Below are 14495 nucleotides of genomic sequence, written 5' to 3' on the forward strand. Positions count from 1 at the left end.
TTTTGTTGATCTTCAAATTTTTGAAATTTTTTATTGGAAAATATTTATAAGTGGTTCCTTAGCATCTTTTCCAATAATTTGGCGGGGAGGTTAAAAAAAATGATGCATAATTTTCATTATATATAATATTGCATTGCGACTGGAGTCAAATGGATAACACTGGAATTGGTATCGGGCCGATACCGGGCTTATTTTATAAAGTATCGGGGACTCGCCGAGGCTGCCGATACCAGCCACTGATAGAGCAGAAAAAATAAATAAGAATAATCTGACATTAAATTGGTCTTCCTCTGCTGTAGATGGCGCAATATTGCGGCACCTTGACAAATTAGCAAATCTTCTTTTTGGGACTTTAATTTAGTAATTGTGATTTTCCCACGCTCCTCCTTGCAATTTTTCGGAGCGTCCCTCTGTGCCGCTCTTTGGTCCAAACCGCACATCGCATCCTAATTGGGAATAATTGAATGCTATCATATTGCATTGCTATTCCAGTCCATTGTGTGGCATCAAACATTTTAACGAATGGTATCAAAATTAGACTTAATCAAATGGTATCGCATCGGGTGAATTTTACGATATGGCAATTGGAGCGAATTCAACTCGTGCCAAATGTATCGTAATCGGAGAGATTCGCTTGCTCCTGTAATTTTATTCGTGTGATTCAATTCACAAAATAGAAATGTTTTATTTTTGTGTGTTGTTGGTTGAAAAAGGCTAGCCGTCAACTCGTTTGTTTTACTCAGAGCTTGGATTTTTTTTTTAAACCTACTTATGACCTATAGACTTTAGGTAACATCTGCTGTAATTATAGGATGTCCGTATGTCGTAACTATTTTGTAATTGCAGTAAAGAACTGGTTGGACAGGCTTTGATCTTGCAGCTATTACCGACGACTTACATGTCGCATATGTCACAGTCGAGCTCACGACTCTCCAAGGTAAGACCGCCGCTCTCGGATCTCGGCACACTCTCCTTTCGGTCCTGACGGACGCACGGCACGGATATGAAAGACGCATTTGCGTCCATTTCAAACAAGTGGACTTGCGGTGATTTTTTTTTGTGAGGTGACCAAATGACACAAGGTCAATGCTTGAAGATGGATCGTTCACAAAATATGGACGACTTTTATTGGGAGGAGAGGTTCAAATAATGGATGGATTGGATGAAGTTTGGAAATGTTTTGGTTGTAACAATGCACATTTTTCAGTATTTTAAGTCATCCTTCCAAATTTGATAGAATCTACAAAGTAGTACATGACCATTCAAAACTAAAATGAAACCAAATAAATCCATTTAATAATCAACTCGGAAAGTTCATGAGTGATGTTCATTGACAGACATGAAAGAAGAGGACATTTTTGCTGTCATTCTAGTTTTTTTGTTGTTTTTTGGCGGGGTACTTTATAAATGCAAAATGTAATTTCGGTCCGTTTTGTTCACGGAAATCTCATCATTTTAGTTTGGGTTATTTTTGTCAGTTTCCGTGAACTATCGCATTACAGGGGTACCAAACTCATTTCTGTGAAACCATATCAGGAAGTCAAGAATAATGGGATGTTCAAGTATAGTTTAAGTTACTGTAATGAGGGTTTTGGCAACAAGAAAAGTTCAAATAGCTCTTTTATATTTGACATATGAGAATTTGAAGTCTCGGTCAACATTTTAGTAAGCATCACAGAAGTCAACATTTTTGATTTGCTTTCGCAGGCCACATCAAATGATACGGCGGGCCAGATCCAGCCCCCGGGCCTTGACTTTGACACCTGTGTATTATTTGTCTTCATTGTCAGCTTTTTTTTGGGGGGGGTTGGTCAGTACCTCGATGGAGCCTCCGACGTACACCGAAGCCACAATGCTACCTTCCGCTGTGGCCGTGGAAGACTTTGAAGTTTGCCCTCCGCCTTCTTATTACGCTTCCGTTTGCCAGCATTCGAACCCGCCTCCTTATCAAGAAACCAGTAAGACTCGGGTTGAACAAATCCAGTCTCGAGGATAAGCGAGCCTTTTTAAACGCCGATTGTTGTGTCCAGATCCGTTTCCTGCCTTGATGCCAACTATCTTCAATGCCCCTCAGACCTTTCCAGTCACCCGTTCAACACCGGCGGGTACGTGACCAACTGAATACCTCCGAGTTCAAGTCACGGAAAATCGACTGTACGTCAATGTCCTTGGTTGGCAAAAAGTTGGTTGAGGGCTTCAAGAAGAATCCGACCAACATCAAAACAGGGCTAAACTTTGATGTCCCACTCTCACTCCCCAAAAATTCAAACTCTAATATCCTTCGTGTCCGTATTTGTAGCGGTGGTGTCCCAGCCAAGGTCCGAAGCGACTTCAACGACGTCCAACCTGCTCGGCTCTCCGGGCAGCGTTCGGTGCCCGCACTGCCGCCGCGACATTGTCACCAAAATCAAACAAATGCCCTCGAAGAGGGCTTTCACTTTATGCTGCGTCCTGTCGTTTTCTGGGTAATTAGCATCGTAGCATGTTAGCATCTGGCCACATGTTAGCATCTGGCCACTTTTTTACTAACCATTTTTCTGCTGTATTTATTTTTATTATTTTTCCCAGGCTGGTTTGTGGCTTCTGCCTGATTCCTTTCATGATTCCAGACCTGTGGGATGTTCATCACTACTGTCCTCAGTGTGGAAAACATCTACACGTACATCATAAATCTTGACGTGGATCCACTCTGGATTATTTGGACGCTTTTTGTATACAGATCAAGGAACTCTTTTTGGGAGTGAGGGGGGGGGGACTTAAAAAGAAAACAAGACCACATTAAACGTGGACCAAAAAAAACAACAACTACTATACCTCCAAAAACGGAATTAGCATGTTCAGAAAACATGTTTTTCTTGGGACTCATAACAGTAAAGACATTTTTGGCATTAAACGTTTGAACAGAAATATTACTTTGGAGTATTTTTCTTCCTGGACACAATGATTGATTAAGTGTTTCTTCCTCCACTTTGACCTTGTTTTTTTTTAGGCAACTATTAGCAATTGTCTTGATATGAGCAACCGCCAACGACGGGGCGCTCAGATAGCAACGAGTTAATGAGCGACAAGACAGATTTGATAACATTCACAACTACCCCGTTCGGCCCTGAGACACTCCCGTCCTTAACTCACGACGCCTCGCAACAATGGCGAGACGGCTGTTTCTACTGCTGGCGGCGGCGGTCTTGTGTCTAGTTGCTAGCGGGCAGGACGCGAAAACGCTCCCGGAGAAGGATGGCATTTTTCAGCTGAGCAAGACAAATTTCCACATCGCGCTGAAGACCTACAAGCAGCTACTGGTACACTTCTGTAAGTTACTCAACCCCGTGCTTCTGTTTAGATTGGACGAAGTGACATCATCGGAACTACTCGCTGATTGCAGATTGTGTATTTGTTTAGGATCTTTGGGCCCTCCTTGCCTTGTTTTGAAATTGCGCAAGCTAGCAAACGCATCTTGATGAAAATACGCTAGGCTCCTTGAAATCGTCTTTGATGTTTTTTGTAAAAAAAATTTTTTTTAGGTTTCCTAAATTCCAAATGATCTTGTTTTTGACATAACTTGGGTCAACGAAGACTCCAAATCGTCTTTGATGTGTTTGTCCCCCCGTCCAGACGCTCCGCTGTCCGCAGATGGCCGTCATTTGTCGGAAGTGTTTCAAGAAGCCGCCGGCGAGCTGCGGGACTCGGACATTAAGTTGGCGATGGTAGATGTGACGAAAGACAAAGAGCTAGCCAAAGAACTGAACGCGACAGGACCACCAAAAATCAGGCTCTACCTTTTCGGAGAGAAACTAAACTTCGTGTCCTGCCCTGGTGAGTTAAATTTCTTAATCTGAAGCGCATAGATTTCCTTTTTTGTTCAATATTTAAAATATCGGGGTTGGTTTTCTGCATACAAACAAACATAAATACAACTTTTTCTGCTTGTGGGTTGAAATCTCCCAAAAAATCTAGTCGACTAAAAATGTACAATTTCCACGGCGACGGTGTGCGATTCAAGTTCCTCAGAGCGCAGCTTCCATCGTGACGTGGTTGAAAAGGAGGGCGGGGTCCGCTGCCGACCTCATTACCGATCTCAGCCAATTGGAGAGCGCGCAGGAGGAGCTCAGCGTGGTCGGATTCTTTCAGGTGATGGCCGTCAAGATGGCCCTCGCTGTTCTCTTCTCATCAATAAGATTATTACCGTGTGTGTGCGTGTGTGTGCACGCAAATTTAGGAGCTGGAGAGCGAGTACGTTCGAGTGTTTTATTCGACCGCAGTCAGCCTCCCGGATGTCAGGTTTGCAGTGACGCAGAATGATGATGTCATCAGGAATTTTGATGTCACGCATGATGTCGTGCTGCTCCTTAAAAACGTGGGTACAAAATACCAATCAACATCTTATGAAATGTTTTTGGAAGGTTTGTGTGAGAAAGGAATTGGTTGAGCTAATAAATAAGCGAATGCGTTTTGGGGTTAGGCCTATGCTGTCAGAATGTGTGACAGAAGATTTAAAGTAGGGAATGAAATTAGGGTTACCAACCGGGGTTAGGGTTTTGTATTCGAATTTCAAGCTAGGGTTAGGGTTTCAATTTAGGGTTCTCAACTAGTGTTACGGTTTCAATTTATGGTTCCGAACTAAGGTTAGGTTTTCAAATTAGGGTTCTCAACTAGGGTTAGGTTTTCAATTTCAGGTTCTCAACTAGGGTTATGGTTTCAATTTAGGGTCCTCAACTACGGTTAGGTTTCCAATTTAGGGTTCTCAACTAGGGTTAGGTTTTCAATTTAGGGTCCTCAACTAGGGTTAGGTTTTCAATTTAGGGTTCTCAACTAGGGTTAGGGTTTCATATTAGGATTTCAAACTAGGGTTAGTTTTTCAATTTAGGGTTCTCAACTAGTGTTAGGGTTTCAATTTATGGTTCCGAACTAGGGTTAGGTTTTCAAATTAGGGTTCTCAACTAGGGTTAGGTTTTCAATTTCGGGTTCTCAACTAGGGTTATGGTTTCATATTAGGATTTCAAACTAGGGTTAGGGTTTCAATTTAGGGTTCTCAACTAGGGTTGGGTTTTCAATTTAGGGTTACCAACCAGGGTTAGGGTTTTGTATTCGATTTTCAAACTAGGGTTAGGGTTTCAATTTAGGGTTCTCAACTAGGGTTAGGTTTTCAAATTAGGGTTCTCAACTAGGGTTAGGGTTTCAATTAGGTTTCTCAACTAGGGTTATGGTTTCATATTAGGATTTCAAACTAGGGTTAGGGTTTCAATTTAGGGTTCTCAACCAGGGTTAGGGTTTTGTATTCGATTTTCAAACTAGGGTTAGGGTTTCAATTTAGGGTTCTCAACTAGGGTTAGTTTTTCAATTTAGGGTTCTCAACTAGGGTTAGGTTTTCAATTTCGGGTTCTCAACTAGGGTTAGGTTTTCAATTTAGGGTTCTCAACTAGGGTTAGAGTTTCATATTAGGATTTTAAACTAGAGTTAAGGTTTCAAATTAGGATTTCAAACTAGGATTAGGTTTTCAGTTTAGGGTCTCAACTAGAGTTCAGCTTTCAATTTAGGGTTCTCAACCAGGGTTAGGGTTTCATATTAGGATTTCAAACTCAGGTGAGTTTCCAATTAGGGTTCCCAACTAGGGTTAGGGTTTCATATTAGGATTTCAAACTAGGGTTAGGGTTTCAATTTAGGGTTCTCAACTAGGGTTAGGTTTTCAATTTAGGGTTCTCAACTAGGGTTAGGGTTTCATATTAGGATTTTAAACTAGGATTAGGTTTTCAGTTTAGGGTCTCAACTAGAGTTCAGCATTCAATTTAGGGTTCTCAACCAGGGTTAGGGTTTCATATTAGGATTTCAAACTCAGATGAGTTTCAAATTAGGGTTCCCAACTAGGGTTAGGGTTTCATATTAGTATTTCAAACTAGGGTTAGGGTTTCAAATTATGGTTCGAAACTAGAGTTAGGGTTTCAAATTAGGGATGTCTACTAGGGTTAGGGTTTCATATTAGTATTTCAAACTAGGGTTAGGGTTTCAAATTATGGTTCGAAACTAGAGTTAGGGTTTCAAATTAGGGATGTCTACCAGGGTTAGGGTTTCATATTAGGGTTTCAAATTAGGGTTCTCAACTAGGGTTAGGGTTTCAATTTTGGGTTCTCAACCAGGGTTAAGGCTTCATATGAGGATTTCAAACTGTGTATATGGAAAAAAATGCCTTGATAATTGTCGATATTTATATTTGTTGATCCTTTTTGAGATTTGAAGGTACGAGAAGGTTACATTTTTGCTGTGTGTGTGTGTGTTTGTGTTTGCTGTGTGTGTGTGTCCACAGTCACAGCTGATTCAGGCTTACCAGATGACACCGCAGACCTCTAAAGAAGACTTGGTGACTTTTGTCAGTGTATACCAGATGGAGGCCGTCACAGAATATTCCGGAAAGGTAGCCAAGGATGAGTCATTCAGTTCCTGGTGGTGGCTACTCACTTCCTCACCATGCAAACAAATTTGAAAAACAAAAACAAAGAGAAAGACATGTAGGTGATATTGATATTAAATTTGCTCAGGTCATTTTGACTTGATTTTAATCTATTTTAAAATGCTAAACGCATTGAATTAAATAACACAAATGGCTTTGAATCAAGTGGAAGTTTGTCACAAATTAAACACGGAACATAATTGAAAAATCAATTGATTCGTCAGACGGCCACTCGGATCCTGTCGTCGCCGGTTCTTAGCCACGCCCTCCTTTTTGTCAACAAAAGCTCCGCCAATTTCCATACGGTTCACGCCGCATTCAACACCGCCGCAGAGATCTTCCGAATGAAGGTGACACACACACACACACACACACACACACATACAATGACCTCAACTCATGTGTGTGTGTATTTAGATTTTATTCGTACTGGTGGATGTGTGGGAGCCACGTAATGGCCGCCTGATGGAGTATTTCCGCGTGCGGGCCTACGAGGCTCCTCTCGTGCGATTGGTCAACCTGACCGATCACGTGACCTACCAGCTGCCCTCGGCCACGCTGGACGCCGACTCCATCGAGGCCTTCTGCCGGGACTACCTGGATGGCAAAGCAAAGGTACGCGCAGTACCTTGTCTTTGTGTGCGATGTGTCACATAAATCAATGGGAGTGTACGTGTGTGTGTGTGTGTGTGTGTGTGTGTGTGTACTAGCCCAAAATGCAGAGCGAGCCCATCCCTGAAGGATGGGACCAACGTCCGGTGAAGGAACTGGTCGGAAGCACTTTTGAGGCGGTTGCCTTCAACCCCAACAGGACTGTATTTGTTTTGTTTTGTGAGTACACACACACACACACACAGACACAGATACACACATTTACACGTATATTGAGTGTATGTACAGTTGTACCTAATGAAGTGGCCCGTTTGTGTGCGTGTACTTCAGACGTGCCGTACAGTCCAGAGTGTCGAGCCGTGTTCACCTTGTGGGAGGAGCTGGCCGAGGCCTTCAAAGCTCGCGACGACGTGGTGGTGGCTCGCATCGACGCGTCGGCAAACGACATCAACATGTCGGTGCAGCGCGCCTATCCAGCCTTCTGTCTCTTCCCCGCGCTCTATGCAGAGAGGGTATGATCGCAAAAGATCACAAATTCGAGTCAGTTGAACGCAACAAGCCGGTTGAGGCCGGCCGGCTCGGAGGACTCTATATATTGTATAGTAAGGCGTTTTTTTAGCCAAAAAAAAAACACGACCATGTACGATCAGGTGTTTTTAGCCAAAAAACAACGACCATGTATAGGAAGGTGTTTCTGTGTTAAAATAATTTGTCCACGTTATGCTACTTCTTTCCGTCTTTGTCTGAGACATGATGAAGTAAGAGAAGTAGGAAGTGGAAACATTCCAAAATAAAACCAGTAAAAATATGAAACAAATATAAACCCTCTACGCCAGTCACATTAAATCAAAGTCTTTTATTCAGAAAAAAACGCAGTTTAAAACTCACAGCAAGACAACAAAAGCAGGAAGTTCAAATCTACCAAAATAAAACCAATAAAAATGTGAAGCAAACTCAAATTGCCAACACCAGTCAGTCACAGTCTTTTGTTCCCAAAAAGCTGAAAACAAAAATAGGAAGAAGCAACCTCCCAAAATAAAACCAATAACAGCACTCAATGTACTTAAATGCACGACAGTAGCCATAATCGATCTGGATCAAAATAATTTGTTCACAAAAAGCTTCTTCTTTCCAACACTGCCTGAGAGTCATGAAGGCATCCAAAACTGGAAGTAGAAACCTTCCAAAATGAATCCAGCGACAGCGTGAAACAAATTAAAATCCCCGACATTAGTCAAGTCGGTCTTTTGTTCACAAAAAGCTGGTTAAAAAAAGGCTCGGATCAAGACAATAAAACCAGGATAAACAAGAAGCTCTTTTTTTCACCCCCCCCCCAGGCCGTGTTTTACACCGGCGACAGGAAGCTGAAGGCCCTGCTTGCTTTTGTCCACCAGGAGATGAAGAAAGCCGCAAAAGACAGAATGAAGGTAAACGTCCTGTTTGTCCACGTGAATAAAACGTTTGGCTGAAAATAAAGCTTTTATTGTGGCGGGGCTTGGGGCGAGAAGGAGAACGAAGACAGGAGGAAGTATGTGGAATCCATGAAAGCAGAAGATGAGAAGAAAGAGAGAAACGCCACCAAGGAAGAACTCTAACCATTGGCTAAATGTGACGTGGAAGACAAGGTCAAAGCAAGAAAGAATCCATCTTCAAAATTGTATAAGTGATATATGTATGATTGAAGAACTGAATCCTGTTTTTGATGTGACAATAAATCGGAGCAGCACAAATATGCCACATTCCATTGACAATTATTTGTATTATTCCATGTTATCATTATCATAACAATCATCCGAACTGGTTACCCTCGCCACCGCCATGACATAACAATCATTATAACAGAAATGAAAAAAAATGGTTGGGTTTTTTTGGCGAAAAACGGCTTACGATACAGCGTCGGTTTTTTCGGCTGAAATCGCCTTACTATACATGGTCGTTTTTTTCGGCCAAAACGCCTTACTATACATGGTCGTTTTATTCGGCCACAAATGCCTTACTATACATGGTCGTTTTTTTCGGCTAAAAATTTCGTCCAAAATGCCTTATTATACATGGTTGGTTTTTTCGGCTAAAAATGCCTTACTATACATCGTCGTCGTTTTTTTCGGCCAAAACGCCTTACTATACATGGTCATTTTTTCCGGCCAAAAACGCCTTACTATACATGGTCGTTTTTTTCGGCCAAAAATGCCTTACTATACATGGTCGTTTTTTCAGCTAAAAACGCCTTACTATACATGGTCGTTTTTTTCGGCCAAAAATGCCTTACTATACATGGTCGTTTTTTGGGGCTAAAAATTTCGTCCAAAAATGCCTTACTATACATGGTCGTTTTTTTTTCGGCCAAAAACGCCTTCGTATACTTAGTCGTTTTTTGGGGCTAAAAACGTCTTACTATACATGGTCGTTTTTTTTCGGCCAAAACGCCTTACTATACATGGTCGTTTTTTGGGGCTAAAAACGTCTTATTATACATGGTCGTTTTTTTCGGCCAAAAATGCCTTACTATACATGGTCGTTTTTTTCGGCCACAAATGCCTTACTATACATGGTCGTTTTTTTCGGCTAAAAATTTCGTCCAAAAATGCCTTACTATACATGGTCGTTTTTTTCGGCTAAAAATGCCTTACTATACATGGTCGTTTTTTTCCGGCCAAAAACGCCTTACTATACATGGTCGTTTTTTGGGGCTAAAAACTTCTTACTATACATGGTCTTTTTTTTCGGCTAAAACACCTTACTATACATTGTTGTTGTTGTTTTTTTTTAGTTATTGTTCATTTCAAAGAGCCGGGTCTTCGTACCGGCTCGTTCGTGACCGACAAATCACTTGTGAAAATGTAGGTGATTGAACAGTCAGAGTTGCTGCCAAAAAGAACCCTTTCTGCACTGAAATACAATTAAATTAATTTTGATTACGTTGGCTGCAATACAAACCGGATACTTCATACTTGACCATAAAGTTAATTTCAAACTTAGACCAGACCAATTTTGTTGACTGGGTTATAAGATAAAACTAATCGTAGTACAGTAAAAGTCATGATTTCACATGTACTCCATTTCGAATGTCACATTTGGATGATAATTATTACAATAACGCAATAATGAATTGTAAAACCTTATGTTTTACAAATTAATTATGACGTGTTTTTTTCAGCGACTACAACAATGTTAATACTGTAACTTTACGTTTGAATTCATTAATAAAAAAACATTTTACCGTCATTATTATTATACTGGTCATACTTGCTGACGCAACAAGTGTATGGAAAGTCCCGCTTGCTAAAATGACGTCACAGCTGGTTTGACCGTTCCTATTATTGGGACGATTGGACGCAAGCGAGCCAATCCGAAACTGACGTCAGTCTGACTGTGACGTCATCGCCAGGCTGCTGGAGGCTGCTGCGGCGGCTGCGCACAGCGGCGCACAGCTGCTTCTGTCGCCGTCTCGTCCGCTTCTCTCGGCAGGGCGAAGGAGCCGCGCTAAGCCGGTGGAGGTCGTCGCTTCGCTCGAAAAGGGTGGCTGGAGCCGGGTGTGGGGGGCCAGGGGCTCGTCCCGCCGGCCACAATGGAGCCAGCGGCTGTCTACGGAGCCGCCAAAGCCGGGAAGGTCGTCTTCGACCCGGTCGCTTTCTTTACGCATCCGCGGACCATCATGAGGCTGTTATCGTGGGTGAGCATCAGCAAAAAAAAAAAAAAAGTGTGGGGAGGGGGTACATCCATTTCTTTGTCTCTCTCCTCACATTAAGTGAGCATTTTTTCTCTCTCATATTTCGTGAAGACGTTCAGGTTGAAGCTATCATTGCGTAATTTGGTATCATGAACAATTGTCTTGGATCTATTTCTGTATTTAGCTGAAAGCTTCTTTTGTCCAGAGCTGCAATTTGGACATCTTACCTAACCATGGTTTCCCTTTTCATTTTGGAAAATCCGTACAATAATGATCCAATCTATACCTACAATTGATTCTAAATGTGTCTTTTATAATAGTTTAGACCGATATTTTAGCTGTCCTTGTCATTTTGTCTGTGTATTATGCAGAGCATTCGATTTTATGTCAAAATTAAAATGTAAAAAAAAAAAGAAGAGTGATAAATATGTCAACTTGTAGCTAATATTTTTTAATCAGTAATTTGTATCTTATACAAACTAGATTGGAGCATTTCTGTACATTTTTTTGGACAGTATTCACTTGTACTTAGTTGTTCAATCGTGAACACTTTCGGGTACGTCACAAAAAGTAGTTCCTTGTACAAAAACTGGACACCAACGGTCCAATTAAAACAAGTCCAAGTCTTTAACGTGATTTGAGATTTAAACGAAGAAGCGCAAACCCACATTGGGGTGTGCCAGCGAGCCGAACCGGAATCGCTTCGTTTTGTTTTGATGAATGGCGGCAGGTGTTCTCCATGGTGGTATTCAGCTGCATCGTCAACGAGGGTTACGTCAACATCGGCAGCGAGCGTCTGCTGTGCGTGTTCAACAAGAACGCCGACGCGTGCAACTTTGGGGTGACGGTGGGCGTGGCCTGCTTCCTGGCCAGCGCCTTCTTCCTCCTCCTGGACGCCGTCTTCCCGTCCTTCAGCAGCCTGGCGGACAGACGGCGCGCCGTGCTGCTTGACCTCGTCTGCTCAGGTAAAAAAAAAAATTTAAAAAAATCAAAAACACTAAGAAAAACATTTGAATCCCGGCATGGACTTGAAACCCTACTTTGGAAGCCAAACAATAGCAACTTAAAATCTTCTTTCAAATATAAAACAACCTACCTTAAAACCGTAACCGTTGTTTGAAACCCTAATCTGTATCCTAGTTTGAAACTTTAAGGCTGACTTGGAACCCAACTTTTAAACACCAAACCTGGCTTGAAATCCTGCTTTGAAACCTTACCCCTCGTTTACAAATCTGACTTTTTTAAAATTAACCCTTGTTTGAAACCATGACATTGGTTGAAACCCTACCGCGAAAATCTAATCTTTCTTTTAAACCCTATTGTGAAACCCTAACCCTCATTTAAAAGTCCAACTAATATTTGAAACCCCATTTTTTAAATCTCAACTTTGGCTTGGAACCCTACTTTAAAACCCTCCATTGAAACCTTAACCAATGTTTGAAATCCTATCCCTGTCTTAAAACCCTCCCAGACTTTTCTTGAATACCCTAATTTGCAAATTCAAAAAGCAAACCAAGTCAAAGCCTCATTTAAAACATTCACCCTGGTGGCAACCTTACCATGAAACTCGAACCGTTTCATGAAACCCTAATTGGAAACATTAATCCGAGCTTCAAGCACTACTTAGTAATAAAGTTACTTGTTTTAAAATGAAACCCTGATTTTCAAAAACCCCCAAATTTGAAACCCTAACGGCAATTGAAGAGTCTAACCAATGCTTGAAACCCTCATTTAAAACCCTACCCCAGGTTGGGAAACCTACTGCGGAACCCTTATCGGAAAAGCCCTTCCGTCGTTCAAAAGTAGGCTTGAAACCCTACTTTTGAAGCCTTACCCGTGGTTTGAAGGCCCTACTTTGTGAACTTAACCCCCCCATTTGAAACTCTGATTAAAAAGCTTAACCGCATCTTGAAACCCTATCTTGCCGTTTGTGCTTTTTGCCTCCTGGAGGCATGGCCAGCTTCCTGTGGTTCGTGGGGTTCTGCTTCCTGGCCAACCAGTGGCAGGCGACGTCGCCGGACGAGCTGCCGTTGTCGCAGGGCGCTGACGCCGCCCGAGCCGCCATCGCCTTCTGCTTCTTCTCCATCATCACATGGGTCGGTGGCAAGCAAGCGCAACACGATTCCAGTTGTAACTGTGACGTGCCCGAGATAGTCGAACCCGATCCGTCACCCGACGTGACCCCTTTTCAAAAAAGTGATAAAAGAATTTTTTTTAAAAAAACTGGCTGAATTTTGGCAACTTTTCTTTTCCGCGTGAATGTGTTACAGCATGCGAGAAAGACGCTATAGCGCCACCTGTGGTCGTCATGCTAATTTGAGTGTTTAATGAGTGAGATGGGAGAAAAGCTCCCCAATTTCAATCAGTGTGACTCATATGCTCAAAATTGTGATTTTTTTTTTTCATCCCTCTGAAAACTTTTGTTTGGACAACCGTTTTTAACTTTTAAAAAAAGCACATAGCAAAGAGTTTTAAAAAATAAATATAAATACCCTGTATTTTTAAAAATATATATCAACACTACATTTGTGTGTATGCCATCAAATTAAATAGTATTAAAATGTTTAATATTAACTATTAAAATTGTAGATTAAATTAATAGGTTGCATCATGATTTTAATTTAATTTTTTAGTTTAATTTTCCGTTTTCCTTCCATTTTAAATTCTTAAATATATATCATTTTTTTTCTAGTTTTTGACACTTTTTCCGTTTTTTAATGTGACATAATTTGTTACATGTGTTCATATCACCTTAAACCGTGACATTTCAAAAAATATTTAAGGTGGATTTTATTGTGTTAGAACTTAGGGCGATAAAATGTGAACTTTATCACATAATATGAAATGGATCATGTTATAATGTGAAGTTTATCCTGATAAAATGTGGACTTTATGTGACATTATTACGTGATACGAAATCTTTTTTCAATTGACAGCGGCAGCAATGCGCTAATTTGGATAATGGCCTTGTTATTTTTTTGTTCCAAACTTGTTATTGTTTGACTTTTTTTACTTAACGTTTTTCCGTGCACGTTTGAACTCACTGCCTGCTTCCCGTGCCCGCTGACAGACGGTGCTGACTCTGAGCGCCCTGCGGCGTTTCCTGTCGGGCTCGCACGCCAACCTGTTCACGTGGCAGCACCTGGACGCCGCCCCCGGCCACGCCCGGGCCACGCCCTACCCCATCGCCAACGGCGCCACCATCGTCACCACCAAGCCCTACCAAGCCCCGTCCTTCACCGAGACCCTGGACCCGCAGAAGCTCACGCAGCAGCAGCACAGACCCGTAGCGCCCGCCTTCTAACGCCCGTAACTAAGGCCAGGATCTTGTTGCCACGGCAACCTGCTTTCTTTGCTCTTGTGTGCTTGCGCACGCACGCACGATCTCTCTCTCTCTCACACACACACAGGCACACATGAGCATGTTCTTTTAGTGTAGAAGACATCTTAAGAAAAGGACATTTTTAGTGGAAGCATTTCATTGGCTCACAGCGTGATTGACAGACAGCAATAGGTGGGCGGGATTTGCGGGATATAAGAAAAAAAAAGGCAAGTCAGCAGCTTCCTGAATGTTCCGCTCTGTTTGAAATATTCATGTGATTTAATATTTCATTGTGATATGCTCAAGTGTATGTCTGATGAAAAATGGAACTTAAAAAAAAAAAGGAAATAAAACTAGCATCACCATCAAAGGAGGGCTGTCTGTGTCTACTTCACACTAATCCTTTATACTGTACACATTTCTGATTCTATGTGATTAATCATCTCCTA

General features: G+C 41.8%; 3 protein-coding genes across 3 annotated transcripts; all 3 read left to right on the forward strand.

Moving 5' to 3' along the window:
- Window positions 1-1346: 1346 nt before the first annotated feature.
- Window positions 1347-2912, forward strand: LOC127612886 (lipopolysaccharide-induced tumor necrosis factor-alpha factor homolog). Its single transcript, XM_052083711.1, has 4 exons — window positions 1347-1958; window positions 2031-2105; window positions 2300-2465; window positions 2569-2912. Exons 1-4 carry the CDS (start codon window positions 1718-1720, stop codon window positions 2675-2677), a joined length of 591 nt encoding a protein of 196 aa, XP_051939671.1. The 5' UTR covers window positions 1347-1717; the 3' UTR covers window positions 2678-2912.
- A 199-nt stretch (window positions 2913-3111) lies between these two features.
- On the forward strand, window positions 3112-8793 carry zgc:136472 (uncharacterized protein LOC678514 homolog). The gene is made up of 11 exons (XM_052083710.1): window positions 3112-3309; window positions 3613-3813; window positions 4001-4128; window positions 4217-4354; window positions 6299-6406; window positions 6667-6792; window positions 6860-7057; window positions 7153-7273; window positions 7385-7566; window positions 8392-8481; window positions 8563-8793. Exons 1-11 carry the CDS (start codon window positions 3147-3149, stop codon window positions 8647-8649), a joined length of 1542 nt encoding a protein of 513 aa, XP_051939670.1. The 5' UTR covers window positions 3112-3146; the 3' UTR covers window positions 8650-8793.
- A 1611-nt stretch (window positions 8794-10404) lies between these two features.
- LOC127613414 (synaptogyrin-3-like) lies at window positions 10405-14416 on the forward strand. Its single transcript, XM_052084434.1, has 4 exons — window positions 10405-10727; window positions 11455-11689; window positions 12675-12820; window positions 13795-14416. Exons 1-4 carry the CDS (start codon window positions 10623-10625, stop codon window positions 14026-14028), a joined length of 720 nt encoding a protein of 239 aa, XP_051940394.1. The 5' UTR covers window positions 10405-10622; the 3' UTR covers window positions 14029-14416.
- The last annotated feature ends 79 nt before the right edge of the window (window positions 14417-14495 follow it).

Source organism: Hippocampus zosterae, chromosome 13, assembly GCF_025434085.1.
Source record: "Hippocampus zosterae strain Florida chromosome 13, ASM2543408v3, whole genome shotgun sequence".
Taxonomy (NCBI): domain Eukaryota; kingdom Metazoa; phylum Chordata; class Actinopteri; order Syngnathiformes; family Syngnathidae; genus Hippocampus; species Hippocampus zosterae.

Bases quoted from the DNA above. Each gene is read 5' to 3' on its own strand.
- LOC127612886 (XM_052083711.1), top strand. From the start codon at position 1,718: ATGATACGGCGGGCCAGATCCAGCCCCCGGGCCTTGACTTTGACACCT. The intron at 1,959-2,030 runs GTAAGACTCGGG...TGTTGTGTCCAG, and splicing joins GCCTCCTTATCAAGAAACCA to ATCCGTTTCCTGCCTTGATG. The intron at 2,466-2,568 runs GTAATTAGCATC...TATTTTTCCCAG, and splicing joins TGCGTCCTGTCGTTTTCTGG to GCTGGTTTGTGGCTTCTGCC.
- zgc:136472 (XM_052083710.1), top strand. From the start codon at position 3,147: ATGGCGAGACGGCTGTTTCTACTGCTGGCGGCGGCGGTCTTGTGTCTA. The intron at 6,407-6,666 runs GTAGCCAAGGAT...TTGATTCGTCAG, and splicing joins TCACAGAATATTCCGGAAAG to ACGGCCACTCGGATCCTGTC. The intron at 8,482-8,562 runs GTAAACGTCCTG...TGGGGCGAGAAG, and splicing joins CCGCAAAAGACAGAATGAAG to GAGAACGAAGACAGGAGGAA.
- LOC127613414 (XM_052084434.1), top strand. From the start codon at position 10,623: ATGGAGCCAGCGGCTGTCTACGGAGCCGCCAAAGCCGGGAAGGTCGTC. The intron at 10,728-11,454 runs GTGAGCATCAGC...GAATGGCGGCAG, and splicing joins TCATGAGGCTGTTATCGTGG to GTGTTCTCCATGGTGGTATT. The intron at 11,690-12,674 runs GTAAAAAAAAAA...TGCCTCCTGGAG, and splicing joins GCTTGACCTCGTCTGCTCAG to GCATGGCCAGCTTCCTGTGG.